The sequence below is a fragment of the Cryptotermes secundus genome, unplaced genomic scaffold, assembly GCF_002891405.2.
Source record: "Cryptotermes secundus unplaced genomic scaffold, Csec_1.0 scaffold546, whole genome shotgun sequence".
NCBI lineage: Eukaryota > Metazoa > Arthropoda > Insecta > Blattodea > Kalotermitidae > Cryptotermes > Cryptotermes secundus.
In genome coordinates this window covers 611,677-628,600 of record NW_019734970.1, presented here as the reverse complement: position 1 = coordinate 628,600, position 16,924 = coordinate 611,677, and the positions used below count along the sequence as shown (strand labels likewise).

Genomic DNA, 16,924 nt, shown 5'->3' with positions numbered 1-16,924 from the left:
ATTCGTCAGATATTGGAGAAAAAATGGGAGTACGATGAGACAGTACATCAGCTATTCATAGACTTCAAGAAAGCCTATGATTCAGTTAGGAGGGAAGTATTGTACAATATTCTAATAGAGTTTGGGATACCCATGAAACTAGTCAGGTTGATTAAAATGTGTTTAAACAAAACGTATAGTAAAGTCCGTATAGGTAAAAATTTGTGTGATAAATTTCCTATCCAGAATGGTCTAAAACAAGGAGATGCTTTATCGCCACTCCTTTCCAACTTTGCCTTAGAATATGCAATTAGGAAGGTCCAGGGAAGCCAGGTGGGACTGAAATTAAACAGGACACATCAGCTGTTGGTCTACGCCGATGATGTGAATCTACTGGGTGATAATGTAGATACCATAAAGAAAAAAAAAAACACAAACTTTAATTGACACAAGTAAAGAGGTTGGTCTAGAAGTAAACACAGAGAAAACTAAGTATATATGATACTGTCTCATCACCAAAATGCAGGGCAAAATTATGACATAAAGATAGGAAACAGATGTTTTGAAAATGTGGCACAGTTCAGATATTTGGGAACAACGATAACAGATCGAAACCTGATTCAGGAGGAAATTAAGAAGCGATTGAACTCAGGTAATTCTTGCTACCATTCAGTCCAGAACCTTTTGTGTTCTAGTCTGTTGTCCAAAAACATAAAAATTAGAATATACAAAACTATAATTTTGCCTGTGGTTCTGTATGGGTGTGAAACTTGGTCTCTGACATTAAGGGAGGAACAGAGACTGAGGGTGTTGAGAAGAATATTTGGACCAAAGAGAGATGAAGTCACAGGAGGTTGGAGAAAACTGCATAATGAGGACCTTCATAACTCGTACCCTTCTCCAAGTATAATTAGAATGATCAAGTCAAGGAGGATGAAGTGGGCAGGTCATGTAGCTTGAATGGGGGAGACGAGGAATGCGTATAGGATAGGTGGGAAGGCCAGAAGGAAAGAGACCACAGGGAAGACCAAAGTGTAGGTGGGTGGACAATATTAGAATGGATCTTAGAGAGGATGAGATGGTATGGATTGGATAGATCTGGCTCAGGATAGGGACCAGTGGAGGGCTCTTGTGAACACGGTAATGAACCTTCGGGTTCCATAAAATACTGGGAAATTCTTGAGTAGCTGCAGAATTGGTGGCTCCTCCAGAAGGCTCAGCTCCGTGAGTGATGAAATTACTAAGAAAATATTCATGTATTGTGTAATGCCGGTTTCTTGCTTTGTCAGCAGTAAAAGTATGAAGGGCACTATCTTTAATGTTAATTAGATTTGGTAAGTATACACTCATGCATATAAATAAACACTCTGCAGTGTTGTATGTAAAATTGCAAAAAATTTAAAACTTTATATTTGAAATTTGAGTTCATTGCAGAATTTTATCTTCATTTTGCTTCATACTGTGGAGAATTTTAACAAAAGCAGAACTGCAGGAAATTAAGAGGCAGAAAGATAAAGCTGAGAAAAGTTTTCTTAATATTAGGGGCGTACAAGGCAAAACAACTGAACAAGTATCCTGAACTGCCACATTTCTGTTTAATGGAACATCATCTAGATTGCTTGGACATAGGTCACACTTACACAAAGCATTACAGTCTTGGTGCTGAATATTGTGACAAGCCATCAGACAAGGTGGAGTATGTATTTTTTTATACAAAAAATTTAAATTTTTAAACATTAACTTAAATGAGTTTTGCAAAGAGCCGGACTTAGAAATATTTGCAATTAAACTTCAATTTCCATTTGACAATATCTATTCATTTATAGAGCACCATCTGGTAACTTTTCATATTTTGTAAATGGCTCAGATGCCATTCAAAAATCCCTGTACAATACTAATTTAGAATTCATTATCTGTGATGATAGAAACATAAATTATCTTGTTGACAATAATAGGTAAAAGCAAATAGACACTTTGTTACCTTCTTTTGACCTATCTAGTACAGTACACTTTCCTGCTAGAATCCAAAATAATTCAATCTCTGCAGTTGATAATATTTTTATCAAGTCCACTTGTTAATGATCTGTGTGATCATGATGGCCAGATTATTTACATAAATAATATTAATTTACAGACACAGTCCTTACATTAGTAAGGAAATTTAATAAGACCTCTATGAATGAGTTTTTGATTCAAGTTATGAAACTTGGGACAATATTTCCATTGATCAGGATGTTGATACAATATTCAAGTCCTTTCTTAATACTTATCTAACAACAATCTACTCTACTCTACTTTCCAAAAAAAAATACAAGTTAAGATTAAAACTACATATAATCCTAGGATGACAGGTGGTATAAAGATTTCATGTCACACAAAAGAGAGCTCTGTTTAACTCTTAGGAATAGTAATGATCCAAATCTAAAATATTATAAAACATACTGCAAAATTTTGGCCAATGTTATTAAAGCAGCTAGAAATCTACATTATAGTAGATTAATTTCTAATTCTAGAAACAAAATGAAAACTACCTGGAGCATTATAAAATCAGTCACAGGTAGAAAAAATTAATAATGCAGGTATACAGTTTTTAACTAATAATCATCATATGATGACAGATTCTTTAAATAATTATTTTCTAACGATAGCTGACAAAATCAACTGTTATCAGCCTGACATGTTATTGCATGGAGCACCGCAAATTGAGGAAACTGCGTTGCCGTTTCCACAATTTACGCTAGTCCATTCAATAACAATCTAAGAAAAACTTTGTCCACCACAAATCCCACATGACCCCAGTCGGGCTCGAACCCGTGCCGCCGCGATGGCAAGCCACCGACCGTACCTCAGGGTGATAACGATGATAACAATTTATGAAATTGTGGTTGCGTTGCCGTTTTCAATTTCCTTTGTGTGCCTTCGCCCATAAAGTAGTACGTTTATTAGAAGCTGATTGTTCTGGTAAAGTTTTTTTTTATGTATTTCACACTTAATATATCCTTTATTGTTTATTCTTTTGCGTCCCTTGTATATTTTTTATAATTCGCAGAGAACCAAATTGACACGTCCATTTGTTGTCAAACTTCTCGTTTTGCTTTTACCATATAATCATTATTAGTTAAGACACAGAATCTTTACCGATACATAGTATAAAGCAATATGCAATTTAATTTAAATTAATTTGAATTAACCATTCGATTGATTCTCTTTGGAAAATCTACGCAATAACGATAGCTAGTTTGTTTCAATATGGCGGTTGGAAGATGTCAAAATTATTGTGTGTTTGGCATTTTAGGTCTTTTAGGTGACAGAAGAAGTGAGGTCTATGGTTATGTGCATGTATTCTGAAATTATTGGAAGCACTTCACCAATTAAGTCGTGAAAATAACAACTTGGCTTCTCTAATATGAAATTATTAAGTTATGGAGTATTTTCTGCATGTTTTTAAGGTTAGATCGTTAATAACAAGAGAATGCTGCCCGGGATTGGAGTATTTGGAACTGGGAATGTTGTAAAAGTTATAGTACCTTTTCTGAGGGAGAAGGGTTTCAAAGTTGAAGCAATATGGGGTAGAACTTTAAATGCCGTTGAAGAGGTAGCAAAGGAACTTGAAATTCCATTTCACACAAACAAAATCGATGACGTTTTACTAAGGAAAGATGTGGATCTTATATTTATTATCTGTTCGCCCAATCTGCATGCCCAGATTGCAGTTAAAGCATTAGGAATTGGTAAGCATGTCCTGTGTGACAAACCGGCTGGCCTGTGTCAAGGAGAGGCTCTCAAGATGGTCCGAGCATCTCAGTATTACCCATCTTTGATCTCCATTATAAACCATAGTTTGAGATTTCTTCCTGCCTTTGGGCAGATGCGCAGAGCCATTGTGGATGGTTATCTCGGACAAGAAGGAGAGATAACAGTTTGTGATGTGCGTGTGCAAATGGGAAGCTTACTCCATGATGCTTATGACTGGCTGTGTGATGACACCATGGGTGGAGGTGTTCTTACTCTGGTGGGGAGCCATGTGATAGACTTGGTGTCACATTTAACATCTCAGCGAGCAGTGAGAGTTCATGGTGTCATAAGAACTTTTACCAAGACTACAGACTACGTAAATGGGATACGGCACATTTCAAGCCCCGATTTCTGCGCATTTCAAATGGAAATGAGTGGTGGAGCTCTTGTCACTGCTACCTTAAACAACCACCTCCCAGCCTCATTCAGTCAAGAGGTGCTCATATGTGGGCAGGCGGGGCATCTAATGGTTCGTGGAGGAGACCTCTATGGTCGTAAGTCCGGTTCTACAAAAGAAGATGTAATCTACCTTGATGTTGAAGATCTGCAACGTGGTGGGGCAATCAACTCTACTGCTGCCAATGCCATTCCACGTCCTTACATGAAGGGGTTGTTTAAGATGATTGGGGCATTGAGGGAGGCATTCCTTCCAGTTGAGGATAAACGTGGTTGGGTGAAAGAGCCTGTTGCCCTAGCTGCAACCTTTGAAGATGGTCTTTATGTTCAGGCAGTGATCGATGCTCTGAAAAAATCAAATGCCAACAGAGAGTGGGTCAAGGTGAATGTCATTACAGAGGAGCCAGATCCTGACCCTTTGCTGAGTGCTGCTGTCCGTCGCAGTACCATTTCCATGTGATGTCTGGACTGGCTGCCATAAGGGGCAGTCATTAACATTCCACAGACTGACTAACATCATCATTACTTATTTTATGTTTGTTTCTTTGCCATTTTATTGTAGTAGTAGTTACTAAAACAGAATGGTTGTGTCTGAAAAAAGTAGCTCAAACTTAACTGTTCTCTAACATAAAGAGTGTGTTTTTTTGAGCCCATTTTGAGGACAAGGTTGTGTTAACTGAGTATCTGATAGTGCTTCAGAATGTATTGAAGACAGCTTGCACTGCAATTTATGGCACTAACAAGATAAAAATATGAAGGTCAATTTGAAGGGTTCTTGTACATGAAGACTTGATCAGAACGTACCTTTTTAGATTTTTATATATGTATCTTTACGGAGGAGAGGGGTTGTCATTCAAATACTTTATCGAAGTATGTCGCACCAAATTTGTTTTTTGTACCTTTATGTGGGCAGGGTCATCATCACTTGAAAAACCTCACTGATTCTACTTCTTAGATACTGTTCCAAATCATTGCATAAGTTCAGCTCACTATTTTTTGAACCATTTGGCATGTATCATTCAGCTGTCACTTGATATTTCATTACACATGGCCATTAGTGTGAATGTTTCATGAACGTTAGTAACTGTGAACTTTATTTTTGGCAAGAAGTGTACCAGAACCGCTTTAGAAACTTAGCCTTGCTATTTATTATCCATTATTGCATATGCATTTCATAAGTGCATTGTGAAATAATTTAATTCCAGTCCTATACTCTGCTGAAATGTTGTCTTTTGCTCTTTGATGTGCAAATTCTTGGACGGACCCTTATTAATTTTGAAGTATGGATATATTGCAGTATTTGTATTATTGAAATGCCTTCTTGCCAAACATTCATCATCCATTATGATTATACAGGGCGTTCATTGAAGGAGGAAACTTCGCAGCACTGTTGACAGGGCCCACTATTCCTCACAGATTGGTGCTGTAACTGTAACAGCGTGTGTTTATCAGCGCTAATGGCTCCGTCTGCTATCAGCAGTTACAGCAGCAATCTGTGAAGAATTTTGGGCTGGGTCAATGGTGTTGCAAAGGTTCCTCCTTAACTGAGTGTATAGATTTATCTTGTAGATGAATTTATTGCTCGGATTTTTTTTTTCACCATTATGTCAAGGATATCTGTGGTTCCACCCTCCTTCCTATTAAACAGGTAACAGAGTCCTTTCCTAGATGTAAATGATCACAGCGTGAAGTTGACCACTCATGTCAATCTAGCACCAAGATTAAAAATTCCCAACGTTCTAACTCCATCCCACCTTCTCCCATAAGCTTTATCTTCCCATACTTTCACTGCAAAATGTATACATATCTAACCCATGTCATTTTGGACTTCAGATTTCCATAGAAAACTTGTTAAATAGTGACAACTTTGATCAAATTTTTAATATTCTTCAAAAATCTTTTTCTTGTGTGGAAAAAAAAAATCAATGAAAATATAGGGCTAGATTCTAAAGGGTTCTGACAGTGGTGTATAACATTAAGAATTACTGGATTTTTGGACTTTGTCTGTCATCTGCTATTCTAAAGACTAGAGAATACTGCATTTTAGAAACTGGATCTGTTTCCATCCTCAGGTGAAGGGGAAGACACCTACACTGTGAGGTCCCTTGGAAAAGCTAACCCAATCACTGAACCCAGTGAATTTAGCTCTTTATGAGGGACCCAACAGAGTAGGTGTCTCCCCTCATCTGAGAACAGAAACAAGTCCTGTTTCTGAAATGTTGCACTCTCTAGTTTTTATAACACCGGACAGTGGACAAAGTCAAAAACCAAGTAATTCAGAATGAAAATGTTATGGATTTGTGATTTAGTAAAGGATTTGGCATGTGAGGATTTTATTTTAAAAATTTAAAGATGTACAGTTCCAGAGTATTCTGTGTATTATTGATACACTGCTGTATTACATGTAACATTTGTTAACTGCTTAAATAATAGCTGGTACATTCATTAGAACTGATGCAGACTTGCACTTCTCCTCATAACATAACATATTGTGTTTGTAATGTGAGATAGTTCTAACAGTCATTAGTAAGTTGTGATATTTTGAACTCTAATTAAGGCAAAATCAACATTCCATTAAATTTATGCATGCCTGAAACCTGCCAGCCTTATATGCATTCTATTTTATGATTGCTGTTATTTATATTGCTTCTGTTTTGTGTAGTACTATATTTTTTATGCATTTACATTATTCTCTTAAGACTGCATAAAAATATTCAGGCAGCAAAAATACATACAAGACTTATAGTTGCCAATCCATTACCATCACCAAATTTATTTACTTATATACTGTGTTCCACTGTTAATTAATCAGTGTTTTTGTTTTTTGCCTAATGATGAAGAAATGATGTGCAGAGCTCTCTACTTTTATGATGTTTGTGTTGAATTTTGCCCTTATTTCATACTGTTCTATTTCTGTTAATATATTTCCAATATCCTCTTCCCAGGTTTGTCTGGGTATTCTTTTAGGCCTTCTTCTTCATTATCTTGCCTGTCATACTAAAATAGGTTACAGTCATTCGTCATTCAGTTGACAAAATGCCATTAATCAGTAAATAAAGAAACAGATTCTGACTTACTGAGTGTGTTTAGTTGCACTGAATGGTACAGAGTAAGCCCTGAGGTGACCATACTTTTGCAACATCTAATGAAAATAATGATGAACAATGCTTGTATACTTTAGTTATCCTCCTTGCGTTGTGCGATACATACGTACCATGAAGAAAATGGATTGGAAAATATACATACATGAATATATACGAGGGGGGACCCAAAAATAACCGGAAACGACCTGTTGCGCGCGCATGCTTTGTAGTTACGAGTTGTGCTGCTGGGTGGTGTTAGCTGGGGGTCTCCCATGACTGTTAGTGAGCTGGCGTCAGTCTGAGTTAAGTGGTTTGTCTGTGGTGCTCTGTTGTGTGCGTTCCTGTTTCAACCCTTTGGCGATTAGTGAGATGGCCGACCAGAAGGAACAAAGAGTGTGCGTGAAGTTGATGAAGATCGTCGAAAGACCATTGACCAACTTTCTGAGGAAACGAACATCTCATGGAGCACGGTCCAGCGAATTTTAACCGAAGGTTTGCACATGAGGCGGGTGTCTGCAAAATTTGTTCCTCGCTTGCTCGGAGATGACCAAAGAGAAAACCGCGTGAATATTTGCCGCGACTTAAAGAGTGAAGTGCAGTTTTCCCTAACAGAAAGCAAAATTTCACGCACACTTATTGTTCCTTCTGGTCAGCCATCTCACTAATCGCCAAAGGGTTGAAACAGAGCACCACAGACAAACCACTTAACTCAGACTGACACCAGCTCACTAACAGTCGTGGGAGACCCCCAGCTAACACCACCTAGCAGCACAACTCGTAACTACAAAGCATGCGCGCGCAACAGGTCGTTTCCAGTTATTTTTGGGTCCCCCTTCGTACATAATTCATAAATTCACTGATCCGTTGTCTGAATTGGACAGGATATTGAACTCGTCAAAATAAGACTTGATTGCAGAAGTACAATCGTGTCAACAGCAAACAACCACACACAACCAAAAGCACCAAATAACCATAATTTACATTGTCATTCATAAACAAAATTGCAAGGAATATAGTTATTAAATGTTATACATGCTTAGCAGAATTATATTCATCTATTGAATAAAAAGCATTTGTTGTGAGGAAACTTTTCAGTGTGCATTTAAAAATCTTCACATTATCACTCATCCTTTGTATATTTTGAGGAAGATTATTATAAACCATAATGAATGAATATAAAATGCCTCTCTGGGTTGAAGATAATCTTACTGATTATGTTCCATGCTATCTCCAACAGGTTAGGTAAGCTAAGCATATAGGGTACATCCACTGTATATGCAATGTGGTGAAAAATAAGTAAGAAATATATATATTATTTCCCCTGAACAGTGACTGACTGAGTTTCACTGTCTGCAGTGTTATGTATTTAATGTGCTGGAATTTATCTTGTATGTATAGTGAAGAAACCTCTATGAAAATGACCTCTTGGAACACTGAGAAAATGATGGATATTCAGGAAAAAGTCTATGAGAATGAAAGTATAACTAGCCCCAATTCATGTTGAAGATGGTGATATGAAAATTGTGAATGGGCATGAACCAGTTGTGATATAATGTCTTGGCATTGACATAGAGGACTATAAGAAAACTGGCTCTTAAAAATTAATTGTTTTGTTCAACTATGATCTTTGATGAGGAAGAACAAATACCATCTGGTGCTAGTAAGTGGAAAATTTGGCCAGTGACTTCCAGTATAGACCTTCCATGCCAACTATCATGAAAGTAGGTTGGGAGGTAAAATATTCCAATCAATTGATGGATTTATAACTGACTCAACTGTACTGACCATTAATGACTGTTTAAATACATCAACTTATTAAAGTCATAACTTAAACTAAGAAGTGACTAGATCCGTGACTCTTATAGTTACAGTTTCATTACCCAGTTACAGAAATTTGAAATTAATAATTAGTATGTAGTCCACAGTGGAACACAGTATAAATTAAGTGTAGCAAAGATTGTGTTTCAAGACAAGCCTAATCTGGGCCTATTTTAAGGTACTATTTATTGTAACACACTTGCAATGACTTACCAATATGGGTTCTAACTTGTCAGCATTATATATGTATCTATCAGAATTCTGGGATTGCAAATGGTGCAATTAGCAAACATAGCTCTTTAATTTTGTGTTATAAAAGTGTTGCTTGCAACAAGTTACATATTAGTATGTATAATGGACAGCATAAAGATTAGAACAATTAATGATGGGAAGTATCAAACATTTTAAGTACCAGTGGTCAATGTTAACACAGAAAATTTTGTTTTGCAATTGCATAAGGCCATGCTGAGAGACTGATCACTATAAAGGCTCACTATAAAGGAACGGTCCTCGTTGGCATATAAGTAGCCCCAGACATGGGTACCTCATTAACAACAAAAACATATTAACCTTTTTTACCTTAGTTTGCAGCCACTGTTTGACCTGTTGATAGTAACTTCAATGTTGCAACTTGTCTGTCGTGCTAGCATCTGGTTTTCTGTATTATTTTACTGTGCACTGAAAAGCATTTGAATAATTTGAAGAAATCCTTCAACTTCTAATTGACACCAGTATGCTGTCATGTTGGATACTTCCTGTAGTCTGTGATGTATTTAATATATACATTTCAGAAATTAGCTCCACATCTGTTTTCTGGTTATTGCCTGTCATATTGTAGATAGATGAAGTAAATATATATCAATAGGTCTTGCTCATTGTTATCTATAAGTAGGCTAACTACATTAACTACATCTGTTACAGATGGCAACCTTCTCAAACATAGTAATAGTAAGGAAGTGAATAACAGTGGTATGTTAAAGCAATATGTATAGTCCCTAATGCTAAAAATGGTGACTTCTTTTTAACTCTTGCTGACAGTACATTGTGAACCTTTTTTTTTTTGTCACCTTATGAGACTGATACATTAATCTTCTAGTTTAGCAAATTTTGGTTGTGACATTGAATTCATACTTTTATTTGTGAAGTTAACTTCATTTGTATGGACTCTTCAATTTTCTCTCTTGCCCTCTTCTACATATTTGTTAAATAAATCCCTGATGTAAGCTACTGACAGTTACTTTCCCCAGTGGCAGTTTATTTTAAATCTTCATGTTTTATGTTCTAATAGGAATTTTCTTGTCATCCATGTGTAGCACCTCCCCACACTGCTGTTTTCTTAATGTTATCAGTTTCACATTTTGCTAATTATATATTTTACTTTGTTCCAATCTTGATTTATTCATCCATGGATTCTTTCTGTACTTTATTTATAACTCGACTGAGGTAGATGGGAACAAGTTTTGGAAAATGTGTGTTTGGAACCATTTAATCGTCTTTATACAACTCATTCTCAGTTAAAAATAGGGCTTATACCTGTTGGTAAAGTCTTCAATTAGTAATCTACAAGTACTTGAGTTACCAGTGAAGTAACTGTTTAATTTAAATATACATTATTATGAAGCTGATTCTGAGATAATTCAGACACATTATTTAAACTACAGAGATTATATAACACCAAATAATATTTAATAGTAGTTAGAGCATAAGGATTTGGGAGGAATCTGTTTAGTGTACTTTGCAGATGGGGAAAACATACTGCCAAGCTACGTGTGGTAAACTGGGTTTTGAGATTTAAAATTATACAGTGCATTAAATTACAGCAACACTTATGTAAACCATGAGAAATCAGTTCATTGGATAATTCAGTATTGAGGAACAACTGTATTAATGTGTCAGAATTGACTGCTCTTGAAGTTCCTGAGTTCTCTGTTCAGAGCAGAGGATAACATTGATAAGCACTTCGCTGCCTTGCAAGGCAAGCCTTGTGACAAGTGGGAGGAGTCACATTGCAAAATAACTGAGTGTGTTTATGCTTGTTTCAACCTTAATTGAACTAATTATAAAATGTAATAAGATTTGATGACATACGTAAAGAATATTCTTACCTTCCATGTGAGGAAAATTAAAATATTGATTACCTGTAAAGCAAAATCGTGTCCTGTGAAGACTAAACTTTGTTTCACTCATTGTTAATACATTTGTGGAATATTAAGAGAAAATATTGTATGTTCCAGGTGAGTGACCCAATGTTGTGTTGATGTGTTGTTCAGTACCAGGACCACAAGGAAAATGAGCTGTTATTTTATTTTATAAGCCTTTAGTAGCAGCTAAAATTAGATTATTTTATACCTTAGGACATCATCATTTCATTTCATTTATTCACCTTCCATAAGTTCAGTAGCATTCTGGTTCAATATTTGTATTCCATTTTTTGTTGTTAGTTAGTCTGAATAAACTTTCTTTCTGTATGTTTTTAATTACTGGTAAATAATCTTTGTGAGTTTAGTTTATGGTTATAATAATTTCTGTAATTATACCTACTCTTTGTTACCTTTAATATGACAGAGTCAGGATAGCAGTGGGTGACAGGCTGGAATCCCAGAGTTCAATTCTGTGCAAGGGTAATAGATTTGTCACTTCTCCACTGCATCTAGACCAGACCTGGGTTCCACCCTGCCTTCTAGCCAGTGGGTACCAGGGCCTCTTTTGAGGGGGGGGGTGTTAAAGTAGCCAGGACATGGAAGCTGACCACTCACCTTTGTCTAGTGCTGAGGTCAAGAATAGTAGTGCTGTACCTCTACCCACCCCCATCTTGATGCTGTGGTGCTTAATTAAGCACAGGGACAACTTGACCTTTTTACCTATTACCTTTACTATGACTTACAGTTCCCTTCAGTGATTAGCAGCAGGGATGTCTTCTACACATATTGTAGCTTGCTAACAAACATTTGTATATACAGTATATAGATACATACTATTTCCAATTGTCATCAGAATCTATTTAAAAGTTCCAAAGAAGGAGTGTCAGTAGACAAGCAGGAACTTCCTGTTGTGTGTTCATTTTATACTTTTTGTATACAGAATGAATAAAAAGAAGTAAGGGTTTTGGATGTACTAGAACAGATAGATAAGTACAATATGAAAATGGCAGCCATACAGGAAATTAGATGGCTGGGTAAAGGAATCATGGACTTAAAGAAACATACTCTATGTTACAGTGGTAAAGCAGAAGGCAATAAGGAATTTGGTGTAGCCTTTGTAATAGAACAAGAATTTAAAAGCACAATAATAGACTTTAAACCAATAAGTGAAAGAATTTGCACTTTGAGAATTAGAACGAAATTTTCCAATATGACGTTGATGAACGTGCACGCACCTACAGAAGAAAAAGAGGAGGTCAAAAGCTATTTCTATCAACAAATGGAAGAGACATATGATTCAATACCAAGTAATGACCTAAAGGTTATTTTAGGGGATCTTAATGCCAAAATAGGTAAAGAGAAGGAACACAGAGGAGTAATTGGGTCAGAAAGTTTACATGATACAACCAACCATAATGGAATAAAATTAATAGATTTTGCAGAAAGTAGGACCTTGATCATCAGCTCTACATACTTCCCGCACAAAAAAAATATACATAAAAGGACATGGGCAGCACCGGATGGGGTAACCTTCAATCAAATAGATCATGTCCTCATAGAGAAGCGATTTGTGACGAATATCCTGGACGTAAGAACATTAAGAGGGGCCAACTGTGATAGTGATCATTATTTAGTACAGGTCAAATATAGATGTAAAATAAGTTGTCAAAGATATAAGCAGTATGAGAAATGTAAGAAATTTAATACTGACAAGATTACGGAAAGTGATAAGAGAGAAGCATTTCAAAATAAAATTAAAGAAATTAATGACAATAGAGCAAATAAAGAAGTAATGGTAGAAGGGATATGGGTAGATTTTAAAACTGCAGTAATTACAGAAGCTGAGAAGACTCTGGGATATCAAGAGAAACGGGATAATAGAGAATGGTTCGACGAGGAATGTAGGGAGAGTATAAACCTCAAGATTAAGAAATATATGGAATATATGGGAAGACCAACAAGAGCAAGGAATGAGGCATATAAAGAAGAAAGAAGGAAAGCAGACAAGATTTGCAGGAAAAAGAAATGGGCCTTTGTAAATGAGCAATTACTGCAAATGGAAGAAGACTTCAAAAATAACAAAACAAAAAAGCCTTTGGTCGAATCAAATATATGAAAGAAGGTTTCAAACCAAAAACAAAATTAATCCAAGACAAAAAAGGGCTTCTAATAAATAATAAAAAAGAGATTATGAATACATGGAAAGAATATTTTCAACAATTATTAAATCAAAATCAGAATATGGAAGATAATGAGGACAATGAAGAAGAAAATACAGATGATGGAGAAGGGGAAGAGGAAGAGATAATAGAGCCTCCAAGAAAGGAAGAAGTGGAAGAAGCATTAAAGGAACAAAAACTAAATAAAGTACCAGGAGGAGATAACATACCAGCAGAATTATTGAAGGCAGGAGGACAAGAAGGAATAATAGCACTCCACAGAATTATAAATAAAGTGTGGGAAGAAGAAAAGATACCAGAAGATTGGGGAAAAAACATATAAATTAACACATAACTATAGAGATATATCATTACTACTGACAGCATATAAAATTTTAACAAGGATACTAAAAAAGAGACTGCATCCATATATAGAAAAAATAATAGAGGAATATCAATCAGGATTTCGACCCAATAGGTCAACAATAGAGGATTTATTCACCCTGAGACAAATAACGGAGAAATGCTGGGAATTTAATACAGATATTTTCCTATGCTTCATACATTTTAAACAAGCATATGATACAATAATAAGGAAGAAATTAAGGATGATTATGTCCACTTTTGGTATTACAACAAAACTAAGTAGAATAATTAGCTTAACCATGACAGACACAATAAAAAATCCAGAACCCGTTAACAGAATGCTTTAAGACAAATCAAGGATTAAAATAGGGTGGTACACTGATATATTGAGTTTCAGGACTTTATCCATCGTCCTGGTTTCTAAGATAACTAATAAAAACACGACATTTCAGAAACTGGATCTGTTTCCATCCTCAGGTGAAGGAAAACACCTATTCTGTTGGGTCCCTTATAAAGAACTAGCCTCAATCACTTGACAAACCAATGTCACAAAACATGAAGATTATAAACACCTGAGACCAGGCTAAGTCCATGAGAGCTAATAAGAAAAATATTCATAACAAATTGTTGCAAACACATACAAGCGTGGAACCAGGATAGATAGATCTGTAGAAATTTATGCCACGAAACCAAACTCATAACCAGGTCCATGACCCCACGGCATGGAATAGAAAGAAGAACTAGTAACAAAAACTAATAGTGTCTAACTAGCGTCAACAATGGAGTAAATCACGTCTATCTAATTTAGAACTTAATAGAAATAAATAAAAGCATATATCACGTCATACAGATCTTCTATGTGAATTGGTGACTTCATTGCTGATAATGGGGATCCAAATGGGAGAAAAGTCCAAACTGGGTTGGCTAATTGGGTTGGCGGAGCATGCCATATGGGCCGCTTCCTTGTATTTCCTATACCTGATGTGGCTTTCAATATCCAAAATCTTAGCTTCATCCCAGCCTACCCTATGTCCCTCTTCATAGGCATGTTGGGCTAGTTTAGATTTTTCTAGAAGACCTTCTTTTAGGTTATGCCTATGTTCCCGGAGCCGCACGGCCAGAGGTCTGCCTGTTTCGCCAATGTAGCTTCAGCCACATTTGTTTTGGATGGAACTGATTGTTGAAGCACCCATTTTTGTTCCCTTGTCTTTATATTTTTCTCTGGAAAGCAAAAAAAAAATGTAAATCTTTGATGGAACCAACACAATAATAATAGTGTTCTGGGAACAATTTGGAATACAGCATTCACATTCTGCACATACACAAACAGATAAGAGAGGCAGGGAGAAGGAAAACACTCTCTAGAGAACAAAGTTAAAGCACCCATGTTATGCTGGAAATTTCAAATCCCCAAATAATTATGGGTGGATCATAACACTGTCACTTAAGAGAGTAATTTAAGGTGGGCTCCAAACAGATGTAGACATTAAAAAACAAGGGCTGTGCATAGTCATTATTAATAGAAATCTACTTTTATCATGTAATTTCTCTGATCACGTGTTTGTAGTGGTCAAGTCAATGTAAAATTACCCTCCATAAAAAGGAAATTGTTTAAACAAAACTACAATTTAAAAGCAACAACTGAAAGGAAAATAGTCTTCACAAATATTTATAGGTTATAAGTGAGCAAATTCTGCCACACAAAATACTTTTTGACTACTGGGAAAAACAAAACAGAAACGGTGATAAGTGAAAATGTGCTGCTTGATAACATGGCAGTGTAGCATGAATTTGTGATTTGGATCAAAAGTCTGTGGTATCTGTACAGTGTTTATTTTTAGCCTACTTTCTATTTTATAGGGAAAGATAGGCCTTTGAAAACCCAGAATAAATATATTCCCCACTCCCCAATAAACTTTTCAACTTAAATTATTTCAAAGAAAGCAGTCTTCTGGGATTTGGCATCGTGTATATGTGGTGTTAACCGACGTTTCGGAGGAACGTATCGCCTCCATCTTCAGGGTAGAAGAAAAAATATAAGAAATCTGCAAGCGAAGAGACTATGAGAACCGGTCTGCTTTTACCGGTTCTCACGGTCTCTTCGCTTGCAGATTTCTTATATTTTTTCTTCTACCCTGAAGATGGAGGCGATACGTTCCTCCGAAACGTCGGTTAACACCACATATACACGGTGCCAAATCCCAGAAGACTGCTTCATAGTCACTGCCGTGAAAGCCTCAAATCTTACATTAAATTATTTCGTTTCATAAAAAGAGGTTATAGAAAAAATCGAAATTCTGTAAATGTGAACAATTTTTTATTTGAAGAAAGCAGTCTTCTGGGATGTGGCACCGTGTAGATGTGGTGTTAACCGACGTTTCGGAGGAACAAGAATTGTGGGCTGCAACACACTGATTTATCACTGGAATTTCCTCAAATCATCGCCAAACTCGTGAAAACAGAGAACTTTTCATCCGCAGGGTTATTTACACAAATTATGATGGGCATCAATGGCCATCCCAGTTACCTTTTGCAATAGATTGGTGGTTCGTGGCGTCGGGGCGTTGGTCCCAGTACGTAGTTGTCAAAAATTGAAGTTTGTCAGTTTGCGGTTGATTGGTAAGTATGGAATTTGATTTCATGTAGTGAATCAAGAGCTGACGTTTACTCTTTAAGTTACGTCACCATGTTATTTCTGTGTATGAAATTAAGTTTGAAATATATATGAAGTGAAAAATTCCTGTTAAGATATTTCTGTAGGTTTTGCATCTTTCAATGTAGAATAAAGAAAGTCTGTAGAATCTCGAAACTCAGCGTGTACTGTGATTGTGTTATAATATGTATATTGTTTCTTGCAAGATAAATGGGAAAAAAATAAATTTTGCGCTGCCCCAGGGTGCTCGTCATCCAGTAGGCAGACAGGTGTGAAACTCTTCAACTTTCCCAGGGTTTCAACACGCTAAGTCTGTTTTAATGCATGATGTAATGGCTTTATTATGTGCTGCTTAATCCAACGAAGAAATTAAGTTTAGCTAGTGTCTGTATTAAATGTATTAAACTGTGGGGCTCTTGTCAATGTGTGTAGTCTTGTCATTACTCCGATGACAACCCACTTCTTCGGAACAGTTTGTTGGCCCTGAAAAGGACCGTGGCTGCTGAGATGATTGATCGGTGAGGTAGCGCGGCG

General features: G+C 36.3%; 1 protein-coding gene across 2 annotated transcripts; it reads left to right on the top strand.

Moving 5' to 3' along the window:
• The first annotated feature begins 3,227 nt into the window (after positions 1-3,227).
• On the top strand, positions 3,228-11,725 carry LOC111869097 (glucose-fructose oxidoreductase domain-containing protein 1). Of its 2 annotated transcripts, XM_023860316.2 has the most exons (2): positions 3,228-4,552; positions 11,306-11,725. In XM_023860316.2, exons 1-2 carry the CDS (start codon positions 3,452-3,454, stop codon positions 11,327-11,329), a joined length of 1,125 nt encoding a protein of 374 aa, XP_023716084.1. In that variant the 5' UTR covers positions 3,228-3,451; the 3' UTR covers positions 11,330-11,725. The 2 variants fall into 2 exon arrangements, with proteins under 2 accessions (XP_023716084.1, XP_023716083.1); XM_023860315.2 differs by lacking the exon at positions 11,306-11,725 and having other exon boundaries at positions 3,228-6,082.
• The last annotated feature ends 5,199 nt before the right edge of the window (positions 11,726-16,924 follow it).